Raw genomic sequence first — 23858 nt, 5'->3', positions numbered from 1 at the left:
GGATGCAGGTTCTCAGGAAAAACAAATAAAGGACTAGAAAGTGGGTGTGAGGAACCCTCACCATGGACTGCTGCCACCTCCTCCTCTTTTTCTTTGCTGTGAGCTTGTCTTTCTTTCTTTCTTTTTTTTTTTTTTAAAGGTTTTATTTATTTGACAGACAGAGATCACAAGTAGGCAGAGAGGCAGGCAGAGAGAGAGGAGGAAGCAGGCTCCCTGCCAAGCAGAGAGCCCAATGTGGGGCTCGACCCCAGGACCCCGGGTCATGACCTGAGCCGAAGGCAGAGGCTTAACCCACTGAGCCACCCAGGTGCCCCAGAGCTTGTCTTTCTTTACCAGAGTAGAAAACAGAAAACAGACACTTGCCTTTTCATTTGCATTTACTAGATAATACTTAAATAAAAACCACCAGTTGACACTCTTATCACTCTGCTTTTATTTATTGTCTGGCTAACTTACAAAGACACAGATGTCTAGGGTAGTCTCTACCCCACCATTTAAACTGTCCTGATGATATAGATTCCAAAATGTGCATGTTTACATAGTGCAGTGGTATGAAAAACATTTGTTTTCTTTTATTGTCCCTTACTACAAACAGGGAAAAATTAATTTTGTGCCAAAAAATGTTGGGTGCTTTAACAACCATCCCATTTCTGCTACTAAAATAACAAAATTGGTATTACAAGTTAAAATATAAAGGCCTAAGTTTTTACAAATATGCAAATAATCTGCTGCTTAGACATAAAAAGTCGGTTTCTTTCAAATCACAAAGTAAGGCACCATTGGATTAAACATTTCTCTTGGTTTCTACTAAATAAAATGCATAGTGAAATAAATATGGAACACTGAATTTTAATACTGTAACACATTTCAATATAAAATGATATGTGAATGTTAAAATACTGTATTGCATCTTGAATACATTTATCAGGAAATATTATGGAAGAAAACCCCAAATGTAAGCCCTGATTTCAGGAAGAAAATATTCATTTTTGTGATTTGCCATAGTTGAAGATTTTAGCATAGAAATTATTCAGTTTTGGATGCAATTAGGTTGCCAACTTTCAAAGAAAGGGTATAGGTGTATTAATGAAACACTGACTTAATTACATCCTAAAACTTCTCTCTCCTGGATGAACAGCAACTTTGAGCTATGACTGTTTCAGACTTTAGGATAATACCTACAAAGCTGGGATGTACAAAGAAACTGGCCATGCTTACTAGCCCTCACAAAATTCAGATCCAAATTCTTTGGATAAGACTTCTCTGCCATTATTTGCTGGGAAGGCCAGATTGCATCTTTTGTGAGGTGGCTTATTAGGCTTTATCATAGAGATTTGTAACAACCAGTCATATCTGCTCAAAGAATCCCAAATAAAATGATGCTGCTATAAAACCTGAAAAATTCTTTTTGGAAAATACTTAGCCAAGCTTGTTATACCTTTATATTTCTTGATTCCCTTTGGGCAAAGGGCCCCCAATAACTATATGAAAGACAGATGAATGATAGAGGAGAGGGGGAAAAACCAAGTTCTCTAACATACTAAGTAAGCCCAGAACTTTGGCAAGGAAAGTTATAAAAATACAATATATCCAAATGGGCAACTTCATAATTTATTAGATATCCCATTTATTAGAACTCTAAGTTCTTTTGCCTTTATATAAATGAAACAATTATTTATTCTATAAATAGGAATCCTTCTTTCAAATTTTTCTTTGGATTGATTTCTTGTTAGCATCTCCTGGTAATACATGAACAATACACTGAAACCATGACACAAAGTTTAAGTATACATATACATATGTGGCTGTGTGCTTTTAAAAAATAAGTAATGGTAATTTTAAACATAATCAACCATATAAAACCATATAAAATGGAAAAATTTCCCCCCAAATCTATAGCTAGATTTAAAAGTCCCAGTAAAGTTTTGTAAACAAAATCATACAAATAAAAGGGCAAGCCTGGCTCATTCCTATGGTCCTTTCACGGAGCTTGATTTGCATAGATCCAAGGCAAGGGATTCTCCCAATGGAGTCCAAACAAATTCTCTTCAATTTGTAGTAGCAATCTCTCTCAACCCCCTTAAACACCAGATTTAGATGTTTATAGAGTTTCGCGCATCAACTCAAACCTGCTTGCTTCCTTCCACGTTTCCAACTGGCTACCTTTTCCTGACTTTCCCCCACAGTTACAGAGCCTGCGAGACTCCCCCGCTCAGAGATGCATGCTGGGCAGCAGAGGAAATGAAGGCAAGGCAGGGGTCCAATGGACAGTTAGCTCAAGGCAGCGGGCTCTGGGGCCCCAAGCCTCGGCTGGCTTTCGGTTTCCTTCTAATGGCTTTATTCCACGTGACTGTAAACCCTGTTAGATCAATTTCTGACCTTGGTACTGTCAAGCAACACCTAGATATACACATCAAGGAAAGACGGGAAATAGGGCAACAAAATCGAAGGTCAAGCTATCTGTTGAACAAGGTGTTTGGTCCTAACTTGATTTTTAGTTACTTTTTGAATTGCTAAAATTCATCTCGCCTTTTTTGTTTTTGAAACAAGAGATTTTGCACTAGTCCACATCTTCTAGACCCGTGCTGCCCAAACATGGTAGCCACCAGCCACACAGGACTGTCGAGCCCTTGAGATGCGACTAGTCTGAATGGGGAATGTGCTCTCAATCAATGTAGGATACACATGGGATTTTGAAGACTTGGTACCAAAACAGAATGTGAAATAGCTCATTAATAATTGTTATGCTGATTGCAGGCTGAAATGGTAATAATTTGGGTGTTAGGGTTAAATAAAATATATTAAAATTAATTTCACCTATGTTCCTTTTTTAAGATAGCTACTAGAAATTCAAACACCGTTATATGTGGCTCACATTGTATTTCTGTTGGACAGCTCTGTCCTAGAGCTTATCTCAGACTGCCAAAGATTGGACATCCTGTACCTGAAAAATTTTATGTGAGCCCTGAGTGCTGAAACTTTCTTAGGTGGACTGTGGTTCCTGGAATCAGACAGAAAGCGAAGCATGCAAAAAAGTCATGGAAGCAAATAGCTCTCAGGACTTTAATGTTAGAGTCTGTAGCAAATTAGCACTGAAATGTTTGAACTTGGTTGGTTGAAAGCTAGGACACAATGCATGTCTGCCACCTTGCCACGAAAGCCTCCTGACCCCTAAGCAGCCAGCACTGTAGCCAGGCTGTAGCTGAAGCAAGCACGAGCTTTGAGAATATACACAATCTAAAAAGCTAGGTGCGTTTCTTTACTGCATTCCCACCCCCTGCACACATATTCCCACATCACCCTCCCTTTCCCTACTGCCAGTATGAAGGGGACAAGTGAAGACAAGGGGAGGAGGGTTTGCACCCTTGGAGAACAACAACAGAAGGAGCTCTCGGGCTCGGCTGGAGAAGAGCAGGCAAAGATCACCTTGGGATGGGAGGAAGTGGTGGGGCACCCCTTTCTCTTCGGTTGGATCCACCTTGATGAAAAAATAGACAAAATATGAATTTGGTTAGAAAGCTTTTATAGAAAGCTCACTGTACAAACTAAAGGATGGTCACAAAAGTACCCACTATGTCACCCTCTATGACCAAGGCTGTGAAGAACAGGCACACGTGGGTGAGAATTAAGAAATGAAGGCAAGCGAGGAAGGATCTCACTGAACATTTCTAGAGGCGGATGACCCACCACTGGCTCCCAAGTACTTACCCAAAGTTAAGAAAATTAAAAAAAAAATTAGTTTTCCTCTTACCACATAGTACGTGTTTATTACAGATTTAGAAAATATGGATGGGGGGGTGCGCGCCTGGGTGGCTTAGTGGGTTAAAGCCTCTGCCTTCGGCTCCAGTCATGATCTCAGGGTCCTGGGATCAAACGCTGCATCGCTCTCTGCTCAGCGGGGAGCCTGCTTCCCTCCCTCTCTCTCTGCCTGCCTCTCTGCCTACTTGTGATCTCTTGTCTGTCAAATAAATTAATAAAATCTTAAAAAATATATATGGATGAGCTAAAACAAAACAGAAACTCACCAATGCCTGTACCACTCAGAGCTAACCAAAAAACATGATGTAAATACTTTCCATTTATCTTCTATATATAAACAGCTCCCCTTTTTTCTTCCCCAAATAGGATCATGTATTGTCAGTCTGAATATTTTTCAGAGCTGTTACTGTTGATACATAAAATTATCTGTTACATAAGTATGCTATATTTATCTAATCAATTCCTTTTTTCAGACATTTAGGTATCTTCTAATTTCTCAATAACGCTTTTTTGAGACTAACCGTCCTAATGGCTGTGACACTATTTCACTGTAGTTCTATGTGTATTCCCTTAATGATCAGTGATAGTGAGCATCTTTTCATATGCCTTTTTGGCAATATGGATATCTTCCTCAGAGAAACGTCTATGCAAGTAATCAACCCATTTTAAAAATTGGGTTTTTGTTGTTGAATCACAGGAATTCTTTATATATTCTGGATATAACTTTTTGATCAGATATATGACTTGCAAATATTTTATTCCATTTCGTGTGTTGTCTCTCTGCTCTGTTGATAGTATTCTTTTAAAAACTAAGCATATTCATGGGTATAAGTACTGGGTTTAAAATCCATTCACAGTTTTTTAAGTTCATTTGTCCCACATCACTTTTTTTTGAGGCTCTAACAGGTTTTAGGCATGAAGCCGGGTACTCAGACACTGTGAGCAGATGTAGCAGGGACATATGTCAGCTGATTGGGTCCATTGTGGCTGCTGCTCTGGGGGGACTCAGAAGTGGGCTGGCACTGACAGATTCATCAGGAGGCATCTCAACAGGGATTTCCGAGACAGAACAAAATCTCTGAGCAAGGGGAGGAGTTAGAGGAAGACACTGTCAGCTTGTTACTTTGCCTCTTCCTCTTGCCACCCCAACCGTATCTTTTCTTGGTCCCACACCTAAAGAGAGACGCATCTGGATAAAAACCAGTCATGTGTTGTGGGGCCTTGACCACGGCTGACATACCGTCAGCGGTCGGCACCAGGCAGGCTCCCCTGTGCGGAGGTGCAGTGAGACAGCAGGGCTTGGGGCTGCCTGGGGGCCCCGTCAGGCAGGCGCCCCACCCAGAGGCCCAGGCAGCCACAGGAGCAGAGCAAAACCACTCGACAGTACTTTAGTTTTGTTACAGAGATGATCTATTAAACACACAGAGCGCTAGAAATATTTAAAGCAATTCCACAAAAACATTTTTGGGTACAGTGGACATTAATTCATCAGTTTCAGAAATATATTTAAATGCCCACCGTATTTCAGGTTTGGGGTTTGGAGTAGTGAGAGCGCAGTTCCTGTCCTCGAGTTGCCTTTAGTCTTAGAGACAGCAGGGTGGGGAAGGGAATCTGTTCAGCTATGAAGTTAAAAATCTAGACGAGGGGGATGATTCTGTTACGGATTTCAATATACAAACAGTACTTACAATAGATTAAGAATGCTTTTAAGAAACCAGGAAGAATATTTAGAGTCCATATGAACAAGTCCTTAAAGTGAATTCAGTTGTTAATGCCCAAAAAGGAAGAGACAAAAGCCCCTCTTCATCACACACACACACACACACACACACACACCCTTGAAGCTATCTGTCCCATGTGAAGACTTACTTTTCACTCTTTCACTTGTATAACCTTATTATAGTTCTATTTTTTTTTTTAATCAGCCATCATCTAGGAATGGAGTATTTTACATAAATGAGTTTCTCTAGAAATTAAACTTTTCCCTTTTCCTTTCAAGCAGCAATACTCTGTTTCCTTCTGGCATTTGTTTGTGGAAATTTTTCTTAAAAGATCTTCTAATGTTCTGAATTCTTTAGGAGTGGCACAGAGCACAATGTGACCTGGTCCTCACAGCCCAACAGAAACTCCTGTGTTGTCCCGTGCTGTGATACAGAGTGCAATCCCGTATCCCTGTCTCTTTGACCTAAGACTGCCACCTGTCTCATCTCCCTGAAGCCACTAATTTTGCTTCTCACCAGACTTAACTGAAGCAGCTATGATTCTATGATTTATGGCTGGGAAACATCCAGCCACAAAGGATTGAAGAGCTGGGCACTACAGAGTCAGGAGACTCTGGAGTAGGACTAAGGAGTAAGGACAAGGCTAGGGACAGTTACCGGACATGTGCAAATCCCACACCCCCCATTTCTGGTTTGGGAATTTGGTTCTAAATTTAAAGCGGTTACAAATCTGAGCCTCCTCAGTGATCTATGTGTGTTTTGTGCCGATTTTTTCTTTGTTCTAACCACTTATTGTCATGAAATTTCAGTTTCTCTATTTCCTCCTCTTGTTCCCATTTTTGTTTCAATAGAGGAAAAGTGATTCACTTCTTTATGGTTGCATTATATATTTTAGCAAAACCCAGAAAAAATCTAAATGTCCAATAATGGTAAACTAAATCACTGTATGTTGACTTGATGGGATACTATAAAATAAAAATCATGTGATAAAATGGGAAGATATTTTACTAAGCAAAGTTATGTAAACCCCACCACCAAGAAAGTACACTCTACTTAATAATGATAAATCAATAAGAATTATATGGTTTAAAAATGAGCAGAGAACCTGGTAAAATGAATATATGTGGTGATTTTATGGAGATTATATGGAGAGATTATGGGTATATTTAAAATTTTCATGTAATGCTCTAAAATCTATAATCATAATATATTTATGACTTTATTATTATTTTAATATTTTACTTTTTTAAGTAATGTCTACACTCTAGGTGGGGCTCAGACTCACAACTCTTGAGATCCAGAGTCGCCTGTTCCACTGACTGACCCAGCCAGGTGCTCCTGATCATAATGTATCTAAAATATCAAGGCAGTTGCAGTGAGTTTTTGTTATAATCATTAAGACATCTGACTAGTCTCAAAACAAGTAGAAGACATTTATCCTATCTTAGGAATGCCAAAATGGGGAAGTCTGTCCAAACAAGCAAAGCAATACAATTTAACCTATTAGCAAACCAAAGTTACATTGAGCTTGTGATGACATGTTAAAGTAATCGTTTCTCATATGCATTCCGGGTATCCCATTTTCCTCATCACTTGTGGAAGGACAGTTTACCAGAATTTAGATGGCTCCATATGGGGTTCTCTGTCCCACTCCAGGCAGGAGGCCTGGATTTCCTATATAACCCTCTCTCGTATATAACCCAGGCGATAGTAGAATGAAGCCACCTGAAGCCCTTGCAGAAATACTCACTCCGGGATTCACTTCTTGCCAGTTTACTGGGATAACTTTTGGCTGTTGGTACATATGGCTCTGGAGGTGGCAAGTCAGAAATGGGATGGAAGTAGAATCTGCTTTCCCACTCATCTGAGGGAGAGAAACAAACAGCATCTTCAGTAACAATCTGCTACGAAGACTTACATAATGAAAGGACACAGAGAGCTGCAGAGAGCACTTCTAGTTTTATGCCTAGAAGTTTAGAGAAAACCCAGAAATGCAACAAATGTCACTCACTGATCAGCGCACCAGTGAAATACGCTGGTTTTCGAATCAAAGCAAAGACAGATCTAAGTGACTTGAACTAGCATGATTAGGACCCAGCCGGTCCCTCTTGGGACCCGGAGGCTAAAGTCTGAGATACCTTTCTTCCCACCAGCAGGCCCAGGAATAACTGGACCCTCTCATAAAAAAAGGTGGAGGAAAGCCGCTTAATACCTGTAGATCATCAGGCCTCTTGCCCCAGCACACTGTTGAGAAAGGCAGGTAAGGTAGGTAATAAGAAGATAAAAGACAAAAATGACATTTTTTTAGGGTTTTGGAATCTTCTAGAAAGTTAACTAAAATGAGACTCCAACAGTGAGAGAGGAAAACAATCAGCCTTTTTAAAAAGTGGAGGAGGAAGGATTACTACTTTGAATTTGAAATCATGGTGGTCTCTAATGGATAGATACTTAGATCAGAGCAGTGCAGTGTTCGAGGGTCATAGAAACAAGAAATGTTAATGCCAACACACGATGCACACAAATTTAACATTTAGTGGGTGCCCTGTAGCTTGAAAATGTTCCCAAGGTCCCTTCCCCAGAGGACGGACCCCACCTTACCTTCTCCTGAAGAGTCTTGGAAGCCATTTCTAATCGATGTTGATGGTGGAGGTGGGGGAGGTGCCCCTGCGCCAGGCCTGTCAGGAGGAAGAGGAGGCCTGGGTCCACTCCTGGGACTATCTACTCCACTCCTGGAAGGCAACTGGGGGGTGGCAGGCAGGGCCCGAGATGTGCTGCCATTTCTGCTTATTGGAGGGGGTGGTGGGAGAGGGCCTGGGACCAAAAAAAAAAAAAAAAAAAAAAAAGGAACACTTAGGGCAGTATCTTACATCCTACATTACTATCATCATGTCACTGCCAATGTGCAGTTATTGAGCACCTGCTGGATGTATACCCTGTAATTAGAGCTTATGGAGAAATAGTGGAAACTTTCTAAGAGGTTTGGCCAAGCAAGGAATAAGTACAGATAAACACAGAACTGCACATATGTACACATGTTGATATCGATAGCTAAATAGCTGTCTTGGCTTTGGTTGTACTGAGATTAGAGATGATACGGTTAGGTTGAGAACGGGTGATAATCTGTTTATACGGACAACTATATCTTTTTAAAAACATTTTATAATCCTCTTAATTAGCTACTGAATTACTGTGATATGATACTTAGGAATAAGTGCCATTTAGAAAAAGAATTTTTTAAAAAAGGAAGAAGCTAGTTATGAAGTTATTTTAGGTCTTCAGAAGGACTAGGCTCTTTAAATGCACGGTAGTATTGCTAATTACACAAGCATGCTTCTGTGATGCATGCGATCTGTTTCTAGGCAGAAGCAGCATCAGGAAACCCACTATCAATCGTGCTGAGATTGGCAGGAGTTCCTTCTTGGTTCTTCCTCTTTGGGGAGGCGGATTAGTCAGTGTGCACGGCTGTGTACTCTGATCCTGACCCCGAACAAGCTGGTTACCACATGGAATGAAACTCTCTATATACAAAAGAGTACCAGAGAGTCATCTCACAGCACTCTTGCCAGGAATAAGTAGTGAAAAAGCAAATAAAAAGTACAATTTAAGTCTCTGGAACCATTTAAAAAAATTGCAATGGTATGGTATAATCGGAAATGTTTAAGTTCCTAAAAAAAAGGAAATTCTTTTTGATAATACAAAAGAAACCTGTCCTCCTTGTCCCATCTTCCAAATTCAGAGGCTATTTAGATTATAAGTAAATTAAAAAAAAAAAAAAAAGAACTTGAATCTTCCCATGCAAATCAAAATGGCCTTAGTAATTATTCCTGGTCTTCAGCAGTGTGCTTCTCTTGCAAGATGCTGACATTTTACGTAAATACAACATCTTATGGTACTATAAATATAAATGTCTTTTATTAACTACAGATTCAGAATCCACCTAAAGGACCTTAAACTGAACAACCCACCCATTGTATGTATCCCTGCCTGGCAGTCTTGGCCCAGACAGCTGATGGAGGTGAGAGGCATGTCCGGCCCTGGTTGGTTGGTCTCTCAAGGAGTCTTCAGTGCTTCTCCTGGTAGGGTTGATTTATTGCCCCATCTGTTTGCCATTGCTGGGCTCCCATTCAGGAGGAGCTGATTTACTGGGGGGAAAGTATCTCACATGCTGTGGGTTAATTTCACTGGTACTACCAGCGCACAGCTGTCACCAAACGCGAACTAGACTTCCAGTATTATGGGGCCTGATCGACTTGTTCTCTCTTTCTCTCTCTCTCTTCAAGTAAATGTTCATGCTCCTAACTCTCGAACCTTCCAGGACCCCTGCTCCAAACCTAGGCAAGCATAATAGATAAGAAAGCAGATTACACTTTTTTTTTCTTTTGAGACAGAGAGTTGGCAGAACTCTCTAAGGGGAAAGGGAGAGGGAGAATCTCAAGCACATTCCCCCACTGAGCAGGAAGCCCAGCGCAGGGCTCGATCTCACAAGCCTGAGAACATGACCTAAGCCGCAAGCAAGAAACAGATGCTGAACTGACTGAGCCACCCAGGCACCCTCAGATTTCAACTTCTTGTAATAATAGCAACAAACTATCATTTATTGAATGCTGTTACATGCTAGGAATTAAGATAACCACTATACGCACTTGTCTCGCTTAATTCTTACAGCAACCCTGAGAGGTGAAGGGACACGGAAGAGGCTGCTGGTGTTGGAAGGGTAAAAACCTCAAGTCAGGTTTTGTCAAGACTCCAAATATGTCAAATTCTAAAGCCCACACTCCTAGCAATAAAGCCAGGCCTCCTCTCAAAATACAGATGGCCCTTGATGACCTCTCATAAGATCCTGTGGGAATGAAAGTTGGTAGGAATTTTCTAGAGGTCAGTTTGGAAGTACCTATGAAATTTATAGATTACTATGCATACCTGCTTACCAAAATACTCCATTTCGAGGAATTATTCCAAAGGAAATACATAGAAATGTGCAAAAATATTTAGCTACAAGAATATATTCCTTGCATTATCTGCAACAGTAAAAATCTAGAGATGGTTTGAATAAATCAAGGTAAATGTGTAGAATCTAATATTATGCAGTCATTAGAAGTCAGGCTGTACAAGAATAATTTATAATCCTATCAGAAGATGTTAATGACATTGATAAATAAAAAGCAAATAACCAAACAGTATGTATACTGTGATACTGATTTTGTAAACATAAATATATGTTTATATATATACGAATATATAAACACACACGTTTTACTTATTTTTTTCCCTTTTTTTTTTTGATTTGTCATTTCTTTTTTCTTTTTTTTTTTTTTTAAAGTGAGCTCTATGCCCAAGTGGGGCTTGACCTCATGACCCCAAGATCAGGAATTGCATACTCTACCGACTGAGCCAGTCAGGCACCCCTCTCAAAACATACATTTTAAAAAAGCTGAAAGGATAATAAAAAATGTTATGATTATTTCTGGGTGGTGGTGGTAGGATTATAGATCATTTTTGTTTTCTTTATACTTTTCTGTATTTTCCATAATAAACGAACATGACTTATACAATCGAAATAAATAACATTATAACTATATGTCACAGCCTGTCCTATTTTGGGGAAGATTTAATCTGTTGACTTGTCCATTTGGTAGAACCATGCAAACTGCTGCTTAGTCACTTTGGGGGAATACCACTAGCTGTTGGATAAGAAGAAAATACTGCATTTCATTCATCTATCTGTTTCCGTTTGTTCTCTAAAGACTACTTAATGAGATGCCATGATGTGTAGGGATTGGATTGAAATGACTGGTACTAGCTTTTTATATTTGTTGCCTATTGTCTGAGGCCAGAGCAGTTTGAAGTAGTGCTTCTCAAACTTTGCAGCACATTATAATCACTGGGGAGCTTCCAGATATCTTGATACCCAGTCTGTAACCCAGAGCAATGAAACCAGAAACCCTGGGGAAGGGACCCAGCACGGTTTTTAAAGCTCTCCAGGAGATTCTAGCCCATGGTCACCTTTGAGGACTACTGATGTAAAGAGTGGTGTTTAGGGGCGCCTGCGTGGCAGACGCTTAACCAACTCAGGTCATGATCTCAGGGTCCTGGGATCAAGCCCCGCATCGGGCTCCTTGCTCAGTGGGGAGCCTGCTTCTCCCTCTGCCCCTCTCACTGCTTGTGTTCCCTCTCTCTGTCAAATAAATAAATAAAATGTTAAAAAAAAAAAAAAAGTTGTGTTTATTAGGTTCTTGTGGTCACAGGGCAAAAGGTTAGCTTCTCCTAAAGAAAAAGACACCCCATTTCCAGGCATCTTATATAACAATAATAAGGTTAAATTAAGAACATAGATGGTTCTACTATACCTATCAATAACCACTGTGAAATAAAAAGCACCTATTATAATTAGGAGAGAGTACAAGTTCTAGGGAATTCTCACTTCATTGCATTTCATAAAGTCTCAAAATTCTTCTCTTCGGCCCAGCTTTCTCAGCCCGGGGGGTGGGGTGCAGCAGAGCCTTCAGTCCATGAAACAGCACGCAGCTCTTGAGTTGTTCTTATGAGCATTTTCAGGAACAAAAGGCCTGTACCTTTTTTTTTTTTTTTAATTTTAAAAAACATTTTATTTATTTATTTGACAGAGACACAATGTGGGGGGGGAACACAGCAGGGGGAGTGGGAGAAGAAAAGGCAGGCGTCCTGCTGAGCAGAGAGCCCGATGCGGGGCTCAATCCCAGGACCCTGAGATCATGACCCGAGCTGAAGGCAGATTCTTAACCCACTGAGCCACCCAGCTGCCCCCAAGGCCTTTACCTTTATCTGCTTCTCCAAGGGATTTATGTGCCAAAGCTGTTAACAAACAGCAAAATGGGCTCTAACACTTGTCTTTAATGATTAGGGACATGGCCTCAAAGCTTGACAGATGGAGAGAGCAGTACAAGAAAAGTTCATTGGCTCTTAGATAGTTACCCTTCTTGTTGGAATAATGGATGCTCTTACAGGAGACATGAATTTAGTTCCCCAATTAAGACAGCTGATATTCACTTTAGGGAAGTCAGGGCAGTAGCGTGGCGAGCACATTTGAGAACTGGAGGTCAAAGTTCTGGTCTCTTCTTATTAACTAGCTGGTGATCATTTGCCTTATAAGTTAGTCAGGGTGTCTGGGTGGCTCAGTAGGTTAAGCGTCTGCCTTCGGCTCAGGTCGTGATTCCAGGGTCCTGGGATCGAGTCCCACAGTGGGGCTCCTTGTTTAGTGGGGAGTCTGCTTCTCCCTCTCGCTCTGCTCTTCCCCGCCCCACTTACTCATAATTTCTCTCCCTCTCTCTCAAAAAAAAAAAAAAAAGTCCCTTCATCTCTAAAATGCAGACAGAAATTGTAATCCCACTTTCCTCAGAGGCTCACAGGAGGTCAGGGTGAAGTCAGCCATGCTAAGTGTCACTCAAGATTAGAGCAGTCTGAGAGTTTACTTAAGCTTCTGTCAAGCTCCCTTTGCTTATACGATGATTAGTGACACGGGAACAGGCTGGGCTGGAGGAAGACATACTCCACCCCCGTGTGACATACCTGATCTGCCCGGTGGGTCCCTCACCGGAGGAGGAGGTCTCTCACTGGGCGGGGGAGGAAGAGGGCCTGATCGTCCTGGTGAAGGTAAGGGGGTTGTAGACGGCGTAAGGGACAAATTCCTCTGTGGGAGTCTTGGGGTTTCATCAGTGCCACTGGAACCTGGAGGCAGGGGAGGAGGGCCGGGCCTGCTTGGTGGCGGCGGTGGAGGTGGGGCCTGTGAGGAGGAGGAAGGCCTCGGGGTAGAAGGCACGGGGGGCTTGCTGTTCTGAGGGGGAGGCGGTGGGACCGCTTCCCTGTGGATGGAGGGTCTGTTGCCCACTGGAGGAGGTGGAGGGGGCGGTTTGTCCTCCAAGGCCCTGCTGGGGGTTGGGGGCAGGGGAGGCCTGTTGGAGAACGGCGAGGAGGAGCTGGAGGGTGTCTGGCGGACGGAGCCTCCTCCAAAAGCAGCACCTCGGTTTCCAGGGAAGGGGGGAGGGGTGGGCCCAGGACTGGGCTGCCGGGGGGCCCCAGGCACTGGTAGGGAGCCCCGGTTGTGCAGACTTGATTGAATGGGTCTTGGTGTATTGGGAACTGGAGGGGGAATGCTATCAGGCTTTGAGCCCACGTCGGGCCTCGGGGGAGGCATTCGACTCCTCTGAGGCTCTGGGGGACCACTTCTGTGGCCGGGAGAAGGCACAGGAAACCTCCCTGGGCCACTTGGGGGTGAGAAAGGCTTAGCAGATGTGGCTCTTCCTCCTGGTGGCAAAATTGGGGGTCGGCTTCCTCCAGAATCTGAAGAATAGGAAAAAAAATCCAGTTAGAAAATTAGGACCCCCTCTCAAAGGAATCAGAGAACTAGAGTATATTCTCAGCTACTGGATGGAAGTCCTTTCCTAGATGCTCTAAAGAATATAGAGCATTATTTATATAAATAATTTATATATTATTTATATAAATCAGGTTCTAGTGGTCCTTCCAGGGGACAGAAGAACAGATCACAGATCCCTGTGCACCTGCTAGTTCCAGGTCCTACAGCCTGTTGGCTGGCAAAAAAATGCCGGAGAGCCCTCTTGGCATTAGGTGTGGACAAGAACCAGGATTAAGTTGTCAGTGGTTCAGGAGAGCTCCCCATTCAACATGAGAAGAAAAGGGTAGATGGTGTTGGCACGTGGGATTTCTGCTAATGATTTTCTTTCCTCCCTATCAAACATCCCTGTCCCCCTGCTGTACCTCTCAGGTTCGAAAAAATAACATAGCCATGATAGGTGAAAAGTTAGTTATCTCAAGGTAACTCTTCACTGGGGAGGGCTTACCCAGTCCCTTTGAATAAATTTCCCAAGAGAAGGTGGAAAAATGTCATGGAAGAATCGTTAACTGAAATAAGAAAGAACTAACAAAGGAAAAAGAAATGGTCAGAGTTTGATTGAAAGACTTGACACCGGTGGTTGGTCTTAATCTGCAAAGAAGCAGGCAAACTACACAAGTTCTTTTCCTCACTGAATCACCTTCCATGTCAACACTGGCAGAACAGAACAACCCTATTATGTATTAATATTAAACTGCTTTTGTTCAACAGAAGGAACCAAAATTTTGGAAAAATTCAAATCACCACTCCAGAATCTCTTGGAACCTAAGGTAATTCTCAAAAAATGATGACACTGGAAACTTCTACCACTTCAACTGCGAGTTAATTAAGGTACCAAATATTAATTGAGTACCACTATATACCAGCCATTATTCTAGATGCTAACCCCAGAAGAATATACAAAATAAAAAAATCCCGCTTTCCTGTGGCTTACATTCTTTTGGGAGAGATAATAAACCGGCAAACATATAAACATTTGCAGATAGTTGTTAAGTACTAAAAAGAAGCTGAAATACGTTGAGATGGGGAGACCAGATAGATAGGGTGGCTGGCTGGGGATGGCTTTTCCGAAGATAAGACATTTGAGCTGAGGTGAGCTGTAGAAAGATAGGGATAAGGTGCTTTAGGCAGAGGGCCAGCAGGTACAAAGGCCCTGGAGTGGGAATGAGCTTCAAGTTGAAAAACTGAGGTCTGTGCGCTTGGCACGGTGAGCTGGAGAAGCTACAAGCGGACCCTGAGTGGCCAGCAAGGGCCAGGTCTCCTTATAAAGCAGAGGACTTCAGACTTTTTTTTTTTTTTTTTTAAAGACTATTTATTTATTTATTTGAGAGAAAGAGAGTGTGTGAGAGAGAGAACATGGCGGGGGGCCAGAGAAGGAGCCAAGAGAGAGGGAGAAGCAGACTTCTAGCTGAGACAGGAGCCAGGACTCTGGGATCCTGACTTGAGCCAAAGGCAGACACTTAAAGGACTGAGTGCCCCCAGGCGCCCCCAGAGGACTTCAGATTTCACCCAAGGTGCAGTGAGAGACATTTGGATGGATTCATACAGCGGAGTAACATGAACTCTAGAGAGAATTTATTTCAACTTCAGTACTAGTAGAAAGCTGTGTTTCCCTTGACTGTGTGGTATATTTCTAGGTCATCAAACTGTGATGAATTGTATCGGATTGAAGCTGGGTTATTCGCCATGTGTACATCACACGGACAGTGGTCACTATGTGGACGGTACACTAGGCTGATGCGTACATCTCGTACACCATTTTGTGCACAAACATAATTCCTTTTTCACGTTATGAATTTATTTCCAGTTGTCTTTTGCCTTAATTTCTTCACCTATTGTTAAAGCACTGCCTGTCTTCATTTGTCAGCTGCCTCAGTCCTTCTGGTGGGTTTTAAGTCAGTAAATGTAAATGTGAATGTAGGTCTGGCAAGACAGAATCTCTCATATTAAGTATCTCTAGATTTTGACCATCCAACACTAAATAGTCAACTAACTGTGAGGATTCAGTGGTTTTTGTCTTTATATGACCGTGAGAATTTCACACTTTCCCAGGAGACACACGAAACGATCACAGAATTAGAAATAAAAGTCTTCTAACACAACAAACATTAATACCAAAAGTTTTATGGTAAAACTTATTGAGCCTCACGTACTGTGTAAAGTTTTTTATTTGGGCATGACCAGGTTCCATTTTTCTCTCTGCCATTAGGTTCAAGACAATCCCACAGGACTCGTTTCCATGTGCCTGTGCAGACAATATTTAGAATCACTGGCCCTCAAATGCCAGAAGTCTGTCATGCAAAACACCTTTCTAGATTTAGTGAGACATGTAATTACATTCCGTATAACATGCTCCACGGTGTTTTGGAAAGTGGCTCACAGGTATTTTCCATACAATAGCTGGGTCAAGCTGCCTCACAGAGAAAAGGTGAATTTGCCAGGTCACCAGGCAGCCCTTCCAGCAGTGGCCAGTTCCATTTGCTCCTCCTTTTCCTTCCCACTCTAGCTCACCCTTTAGAAAAGAACAAAAAAGTACAAGTTATCCCGAGGACACAGGGCAAATATTTAACAGCTCCATGGAGTGGTCTGATTTTGATTTAAGGAAAAAAAAAAAAAGAGAGAGATGCTAAATAGAGTCTTTCTTATAAAACAATGTTACATTTCAAGCGATCTAAAATGTTTTAAAGGGCACAGTGCCTTCGAGGGGATGCCAAGCCTCCAAACCATGGAACTGGCCTCACCTTGTTGCTAAGAGACAAAGAAACTCTGCTTACCACCATCCCTGTTGGCTGTGGATCTCAGCTTCGGCATCCCAGCCTGAAACAGTCCTCCCAAGCCAGGTGGGGCACCCCCCCCAAAACTGCCGCCGCCGCCGCCACCGAAGCCACCGCCGCCACCGCCACCACCACCGCCACCAGCACCAGCTCCTTTAGGTTCTGCAGAAGGAAGGAAACACTCTCTTCACTGTGTATGAAAACAGCACCAGAGTACAGCCTGAGCCCAAGTACACAATAAACAATGCGGGTCAAACAGGGAGCTGGCTCCAACTGGGCCTGTGCGGGACTCCTGGGATTTCATGAAAAAGCAGTATTTTAACAATTCACCCTACCCCTGGTCAGAAAAGGAAGGGTTTTGCTTTTCACTCCAGGGCTGTCCCAGGCCCCACAGCAGGAGAATTAGTGATAGATGATGCCTTGCCCCCATGCTCCCTGCTTGGCTAGCTGCTGTATGAGTTATTACCTGTATCCTAAGATTTGGCAAATAAAAGAATCTTCAAAGAAAGCAAGTCCCAAAGGAGGGGGAGATATAATAAAAGGTGGTAAAAAGGAGAATTGTAAAAAAAAAGGGAAGAAAATAAAATATCCCGTAATTTTGGAAATTTATACACTACTTTGGATATTTTTTCCTGCTAGTACTTTTTCATTTTATTTATTTTTTCTCAAAATTAAGACCAAATTCACTAAACAGCTTTTAGCCTGCTCTTTTCACTTAACACTTTATTGTTAGCATTCCCATGTCATCAAATACTCTTTGAAAACATGAGTTTAAGGGACCACATTGTGTTGTAGGGCATGAATATATTGTGGTTCTTTTGACCATTTACTTATTTGATGACCTTATGGTTTGATTTCAATTTTCTAATAGCATAAAGCCCAACAGTAGGCTTGAACATTTTAAAAACTCCCTGCAGTTGAAGATGGTACAAAGAATTTGTTTTATTTTGTATTTACTTCCCCAAGCCTGTGGAGGATCCTGAAATGGTAAATAGAAAACAATGTAAAGAAAGAAAAATAAGAAAGAAAGAAAAAGAAAGTAAAAAGAAGATTACTAAGTATCCTGTCTAGACTTTCAGGTTATTTCCCTTGTCTGTGACATATTTTACAACTCTGTTAAGTTGCAGAAACTTATTGTCCATAGAAATGTAAAATAGTTGTGTTCAGCGGCATGCAATTGACTTCACACAGGTTTACCTATCTATACATTCATTTCAGCTCTGATGTATGTGGTACTTTGAACTCTCCTTTGCACTGGTAACAGTATACTACTTCCCTCAGTAGTTAATGACTTAAATAAAATATTTGACATATGTTTGTTTTATATCTATATGAGAGCCATGACTATAACCCTTTTTAAAGAATTGTCTCATACAATTTATGATGTATGTATGTATGTATATTTGTATTTATGAGGTTTAACATTGTTTAAAGTTTTATCCCTGGAAAACCTTCTAGAGTCTTTGACAGGCAGTATGAAATCTACAAATAAATAAGGGAGGACTGACACTTTTATGATATTTAGACTATATGGAAACATGGTATACTCTCCCATGTCTTCTGCTACATTCAATTAAGTTTTATAATTTTTCCTGATATGGGTCACATATGCTTCTTGTTAAGGTTACTTTGATACATTTTTGTTTGTTGAAACTGTGAAAGGGGTGTTTGCCCCTTTTGTAATTGGTTATCATTGGCATCAGAAAATTTTGGGGCACCTGGGTGGTTCAGTGGGTTAAGCCTCTGCCTTCAGCTCAGGTCATAATCTCAGGGCCCTGGGATCGAGTCCCGCATTGGGATCTCTGCTCAGCAGGGAGCAGGCTTCCCCATCTCTCCCTGCCTGCTGTTCTGCCTAGTTGTGATCTCTCTCACTCTGTCAAATTAAAAAAAAAAAAATCCTTAAAAGAAAGAAAATTTCATTTGACATCTAATAAACCATTCTGCTAATATTTTCTAAATTAAAATTTATTAAAAAACTATTATCTCGGATTTTCTACTAGACATAGGGTCTCCAAATAATAAAGGTTTTGCTTCCTCTTGTATCTTATTTTTGTTCTAGTTTATATAAGTAATTACTTTGATGACTGAACTTCCATATGATATAAATTATTAATATTGCTACAGGCAACCATAGTTTGCTTTTAATGAGCACGCCTTTAACCTGGGAACTACTGGCACTTTAGAGCAGATAGTTCTTTGTTTGTGGGTGGCTGTCTTATTCTCTGTAGAATGTTTCCAGCATGCCTGGCCTTCACCCACTAGATGTCAGTAGGAACCCCACCTTGGCTAAGTTATGACAACTAAAAATGCCTCCAGACATTGCCACAGGTCCCCTGGGACACTGATAGATAGCTTTCTTTTTGTGTTTGTGCTGCCTTGGTCAAGTTTGAGGTTAGGGCCATGTGAATCCCATTATATCAATCAGATAGCTTTTCCTCTCTTCCTATGTTTGGGAATGATTTGTATAGCCTTTGAATAAGCTGTTTCTTAAAATCTGGAAGAATTCACTGATAAAGTCATCTGGCTCTAAAGCTTTTTAGAGAGAAAGCTAGAAAAAGTGTTCAACTTCCCCTTGCTCGTTGAAGCTTCATGAGTGAATTTTGGTAAATTTATGCTTTTTGTAAAACATTAATTTCTTTAAGATTTTAACATGTTTTAGCATATAAATGCATCACAGCATCCTTAATTTTGAAAAAACCTGTGTTAAATCTCTCACTAATCTATGCTGAGTCCTACTTTTATTCATTTGTGTTTTCTTTTCTTCTCGATTAGACCGATCCTAAGCCTGTGTTAACTCTGCACTTTTTTTAGGGGTGGAGCTTTCTGGGATACCTTTGGGAGATCTGCTGATAGAAGAAATAACCTGATCATGAACTGACAAGGATCACCTCACCTAACAAATCAAATTACAATAACAATTTCCAGAAGTATATGCAAAATGGCTCCTGTTACGAAATCACAATTTTTTTTTTTTACTAATTTTAATTATTACTGATAATAATAATATGCTCTTGACACTCAAATATTACTCATTAATTAATGATACATTTTGGAATGCTGCATTTAAATAGGATACCTTTACATGGCGGCGGACATTCAAAGACATGCACTATCAGACATGATTCATCAGTGTTCTTAACCCGAAACTTTGGAGCATCTTTCAGAGAGAAACGCTAAAGTAGTTGATGATCTCTCACTGGCTCCTGATCACTTCCTTAGGAATCACACTGCAGGACGAGGCTGAAGTAAAAGCTTTATCCCGCATAACCACGGTCAACATTTTGACATAGAACCCAGGGAGGCTTCAGCTGCAAACAAATGTAAAGCTATGGGTGGACCATGCCACTTACAGAGCCCATGGCCACGGTGCCAGTGTCCGCTAAGTGCACGGACAACAGGGCATGAGCTGGGTTGCATCTTGTGTCCATGAAGCAAAGCATGTTCATAAACATCACTGAACTGCTGGAAGGGAGAAGAGCTAATATTTCTTTCCATTGAATGGTAGGCGAAGGGGACCTTGACGAATACAGTGAGTTTCTAATAGTGGATTCAGGAACAGGCCACAGACTGTTCAGTGTTCTTCAGTATCAGTGGGGAATTCACATCTACCTCTCTTGAGCCTCCGGCTCCCCCTCCTGGGGGAAAGGAACGACTGAGCTGTGTCCCCGACATCAGCAGCATGCGGAGCACCTCTGGCTCCATACCTTGCACCGGGAGTCAACAGCTTTGGACCAAGGCTCCCCAGAGGTAAGTGGTGCTGGGCTCCCCTTAGGGAGAATTTTGTGACACCAATCAGGAGGATTAAGGGATTATAAAAGAACCCGATCAGTTTCATAAGCTTTTTAAAAAATGTTTGACAAGAGAAAGAGCGAGAGAGGGAACACAAGCAGGGGGAGAGGAGGTGGGCAAGCAGGCTCCCCCTGAGCAGGGGGCCCAATGTGGGGCTCCATCCCAGGACCCCGGGACCATAACCTGAGCCCAAGGCAGATGTCTAACGACTGAGCCACCCAGCGCCCCTCATGGACATTTTGACAAAGAGGTAACTGTGTGCAGTCAAGGTTAAAACTCCTCATAATTTCTTCTGGAGAATGGTGTACTCTCTCCCCTGCACCACACAACCTGACACAGCAGAGCAATGTGCAAAAGCCTTTGTCTTGGTCTTCCTCTTTTCCATTTTCCTCCCACTAATGTTCTCACCTAACTCTGAGCCTTCTTTCTTCTCTACTAAGAGAATTTTCCTAGAAATTCTTCCTAAACACTTCTACTCCTCGACTTGGCCAAAATCCTGCATCCACTGGTCACCCTCTACAAAGCTCCCTGGGGTGATTTTTGGAAAGTCAGGCTATTTCCTGTTGAGTCCAAATGGGATCTGGGTGTAGGATATGGGTAGCCGGCAGTGGAAGGGTCTAGGAATGTGTGGAGACAGTTTCAAGGCCTAGTTATTAACTACCAGTAGATTCAAGTCATGGATACATTTTCATTCTGTGGTGAATGTTAACAGGAGTTCTGTGTTGTGGGTACCTGCTTGATTCTACATCCTCTGGCTTGTTCTAGAAAGTTCCTCCAACTTACGATGGGTAGATAAGCGAAGTTGTGATCTCATTTTCTCTCTCTCTCCCAGCTCCTGAAAATCATATCTTACACTTGAATGACACATCCCAGCCCACAGAATACTTTCGCATTGTCTCATCTGCTGCTCACAGCAAACTGTGAGGGCAGCAGAACAGCCATTATCTCCATTTTACACCTGAGGACAATAAGGTGTGGAGATGGTTAAGGGATGGATGTGGCAGAACTTGGACCTACACCTGTTGATTCCAAGGCTGGGGCTCTTTCCATATTTCATGCAGCCTTTGGATCTGTGGTGCAAAGAGTAACGGGTTAACTTCCAGAAAGTGTGGTGAATAATTCAGAGAATCGCTGCTGTGTGTGTCTTGGACAAAGAATTATTATACTGGCTTCCTGCAGCATTAGAGGGAACCCAAGCCGGAGCTGTGGCCACAATGAGTGATACAGTCCCTTATTTTGCTAGCTTTGCAGCTGTTGTTAACGAAAAAAAAAAAAAAAAAAAAAAAAAAGAACCCACCAAAAACAAACAAACAAACCCAAAACAAAACACTATTTAGAAGGGTAAGGCTGATTGTTAGGCCATAAATCACTTATCTCCATGGAAAACAGCTTTTTTCACTTACTGTCCAATATTGGCGCACTCCTGTCATTGGTGACTGTCTTCTTCAGTTTCTTCCCTTTGCTGATGTCAGAGAGAAGAGCATTTCTCCCAGCCTGTTCTGACTTATTCAAGGTAGGCTTTTCCGTATTGGCCTGAAAGGAAACCATGCAGACTTACAGTCATCTCTTGAATTAAAATCATATAACACAACACTCAGAGGGGACAGCTAGAGTACTGCGAGCTTGTTACTGAGGTTCTTGGCAATGGTTGTAAATTCTCCACAAGTTTTAGATCCGATGTCATTCTTTTTAAGACCCAGACATTTGGGAACAGATGCAGCAATAAATTACATTCATTTTTAATGCAGGAAGAGTCAGTCCCTGATAAAAGTCTCTAAAAACTCAGACCACAATCTGGTGGTCACCAAAAGAGCCAGGGTTGGATGGCTCAAAACAAGAAGGGAATTTTGAGATTCTGCTAGATATTACAAGGCTTCATACTCCAGAATGTGTTCTGAAGAACAGCTTCTCTCTCCTATCTTTTGGAGCTAACCTGGAGCAAGGGGAAAATTGTCTCTAGCAAAAAGGGTCAGTTGCATGTGTTTTAAATTCACCCAAGTTTTAGAAAATAATTCCCTCCGTTTATATTGACAAAGATTTTTTTCTTTTAAAGTTAGGGCATTTGAGGTATAATTTCCATAATAATCAAGTCACTACTTTAGTGTAAAGTTCTACAGGTATTGAAAAGGATACAGTCATGAGACCACCACCACACTCAAGATCTAGAACACGTCCATAAGCCCCCGAAGTTCCCGCATGCCCTTGCCCAGGGTGTTTCTCACATAGAATTCCTTTGAAAGCTTAGCTCACAGAGAATGCAGAGTGGACAAAGGTGCTGCTTTAAAATGCTTAGGTATTTTCTCACTTTTCTGGAATGTCTGGGAAAGATCTGTACTATGAAACTGGGATGTTGCTTCCTCAGGGTTATTTTAGGGAGCAGGGACACTGTGAGTCTAGAGCACAGGACTCGGAAGTAGTAGGCATGTGCCTGGGTCTGTCACACGGGGAAACTGGCTTGGTCTGGCCTGGCCCTAGGCAGAGGTGACTTCCCCAAACCCAGTGGTCCTTCCAGCAGACTTCAGAGGCCTTTCAGGCTGGTCCTAGCCCTTTTGGAAGGATCTGATTCCAGAGGAGCCGGTGGGGGGCGCAGGAGGTAAAGTTGGGACCGTTTAGCTTGCTACCTCACCCAGCGATTTATTACGAGCTAGAGGCAGAGGGAATGCTAAGAAAAACCCTGAAGCAGGATACACAGAAGCTCTCTGTTAAGGTGAAAGGGTCCTGGAATAATTATAAGGTATTACTTGCTCATAATAACAGCAGTTAACATTTTATATAGCGTTTACTATGGGTCAGGCACTGCTTTTACCTCCTTTACGTGTATTAATTCATTTAGTCCTCATCAGCCCTGTGACTCATTATTTCCATTTTAGAGACAAGAGAGCAGAGGCACAGGGAGGTAAAATCTTTTGCCCCCGTCATTGAGACAGTTAGAGGAGGACCCTAGGATCCAAACCCTGGCAGCGTGATTCCAGAGCCTCCCCTGTAACTTGCAGAAGGGGAAACGTGGGATCTAACATGCCCCTTGCTCACATCAGGGAGCGGCTGTTAAAGGTACAAACTCACAACTAGAAGACGAGCAAGTCCTGGACGAGTACAGCATGGTGATGAGAGTCAACAATATTGTATTATAAACTTCAAAGTTGCTAAGAGACTGGGTCTTTGATGTTCTCACCAGGAAAAAGGAATGATAATTGCGTGATGTGAAAGAGGTGTTAGCTAAGCTCAGATGGTAATTACATTAAGTATAAAAATGTAGCAAATCAACATGTGGTAGGACTTAAACTTCCACCACCCTAAATGTCAATTATACCTCAGTTAAGAAAAGTAACAAAATGCCCCTTCCCCACCCACCTGAGACACTGCCCTGAGCAAGCCTGTTAATATCAGCAGCTGATCATTCCAGAAGGGCTCTTACATGCACAGTTC

General features: G+C 41.9%; 1 protein-coding gene across 4 annotated transcripts in view; it reads right to left on the bottom strand.

Moving 5' to 3' along the window:
• Positions 1-409: 409 nt before the first annotated feature.
• The window catches only part of WIPF1 (WAS/WASL interacting protein family member 1), a 115765-nt gene continuing 92316 nt past the window's right edge, over positions 410-23858 (bottom strand). For all 4 annotated transcript variants that reach the window (XM_059166992.1, XM_059166995.1, XM_059166996.1 and 1 more), the window contains 6 exons: positions 21836-21965; positions 16644-16805; positions 13026-13796; positions 8079-8291; positions 7231-7344; positions 410-3478 (listed from right to left, as the gene is read on the bottom strand). In XM_059166992.1, coding sequence (XP_059022975.1) covers positions 3423-3478; positions 7231-7344; positions 8079-8291; positions 13026-13796; positions 16644-16805; positions 21836-21965 — 1446 coding nt within the window. In that variant the 3' untranslated portion in view covers positions 410-3422. The remainder of the gene's footprint in view (positions 3479-7230; positions 7345-8078; positions 8292-13025; positions 13797-16643; positions 16806-21835; positions 21966-23858) is intronic.

This window comes from Mustela lutreola, chromosome 3 (assembly GCF_030435805.1).
Source record: "Mustela lutreola isolate mMusLut2 chromosome 3, mMusLut2.pri, whole genome shotgun sequence".
In the NCBI taxonomy this organism is placed as follows: Eukaryota; Metazoa; Chordata; class Mammalia; order Carnivora; family Mustelidae; genus Mustela; species Mustela lutreola.
Note: the sequence above shows the minus strand (reverse complement) of the source record. Positions and strands in the feature narration are given on the sequence as shown.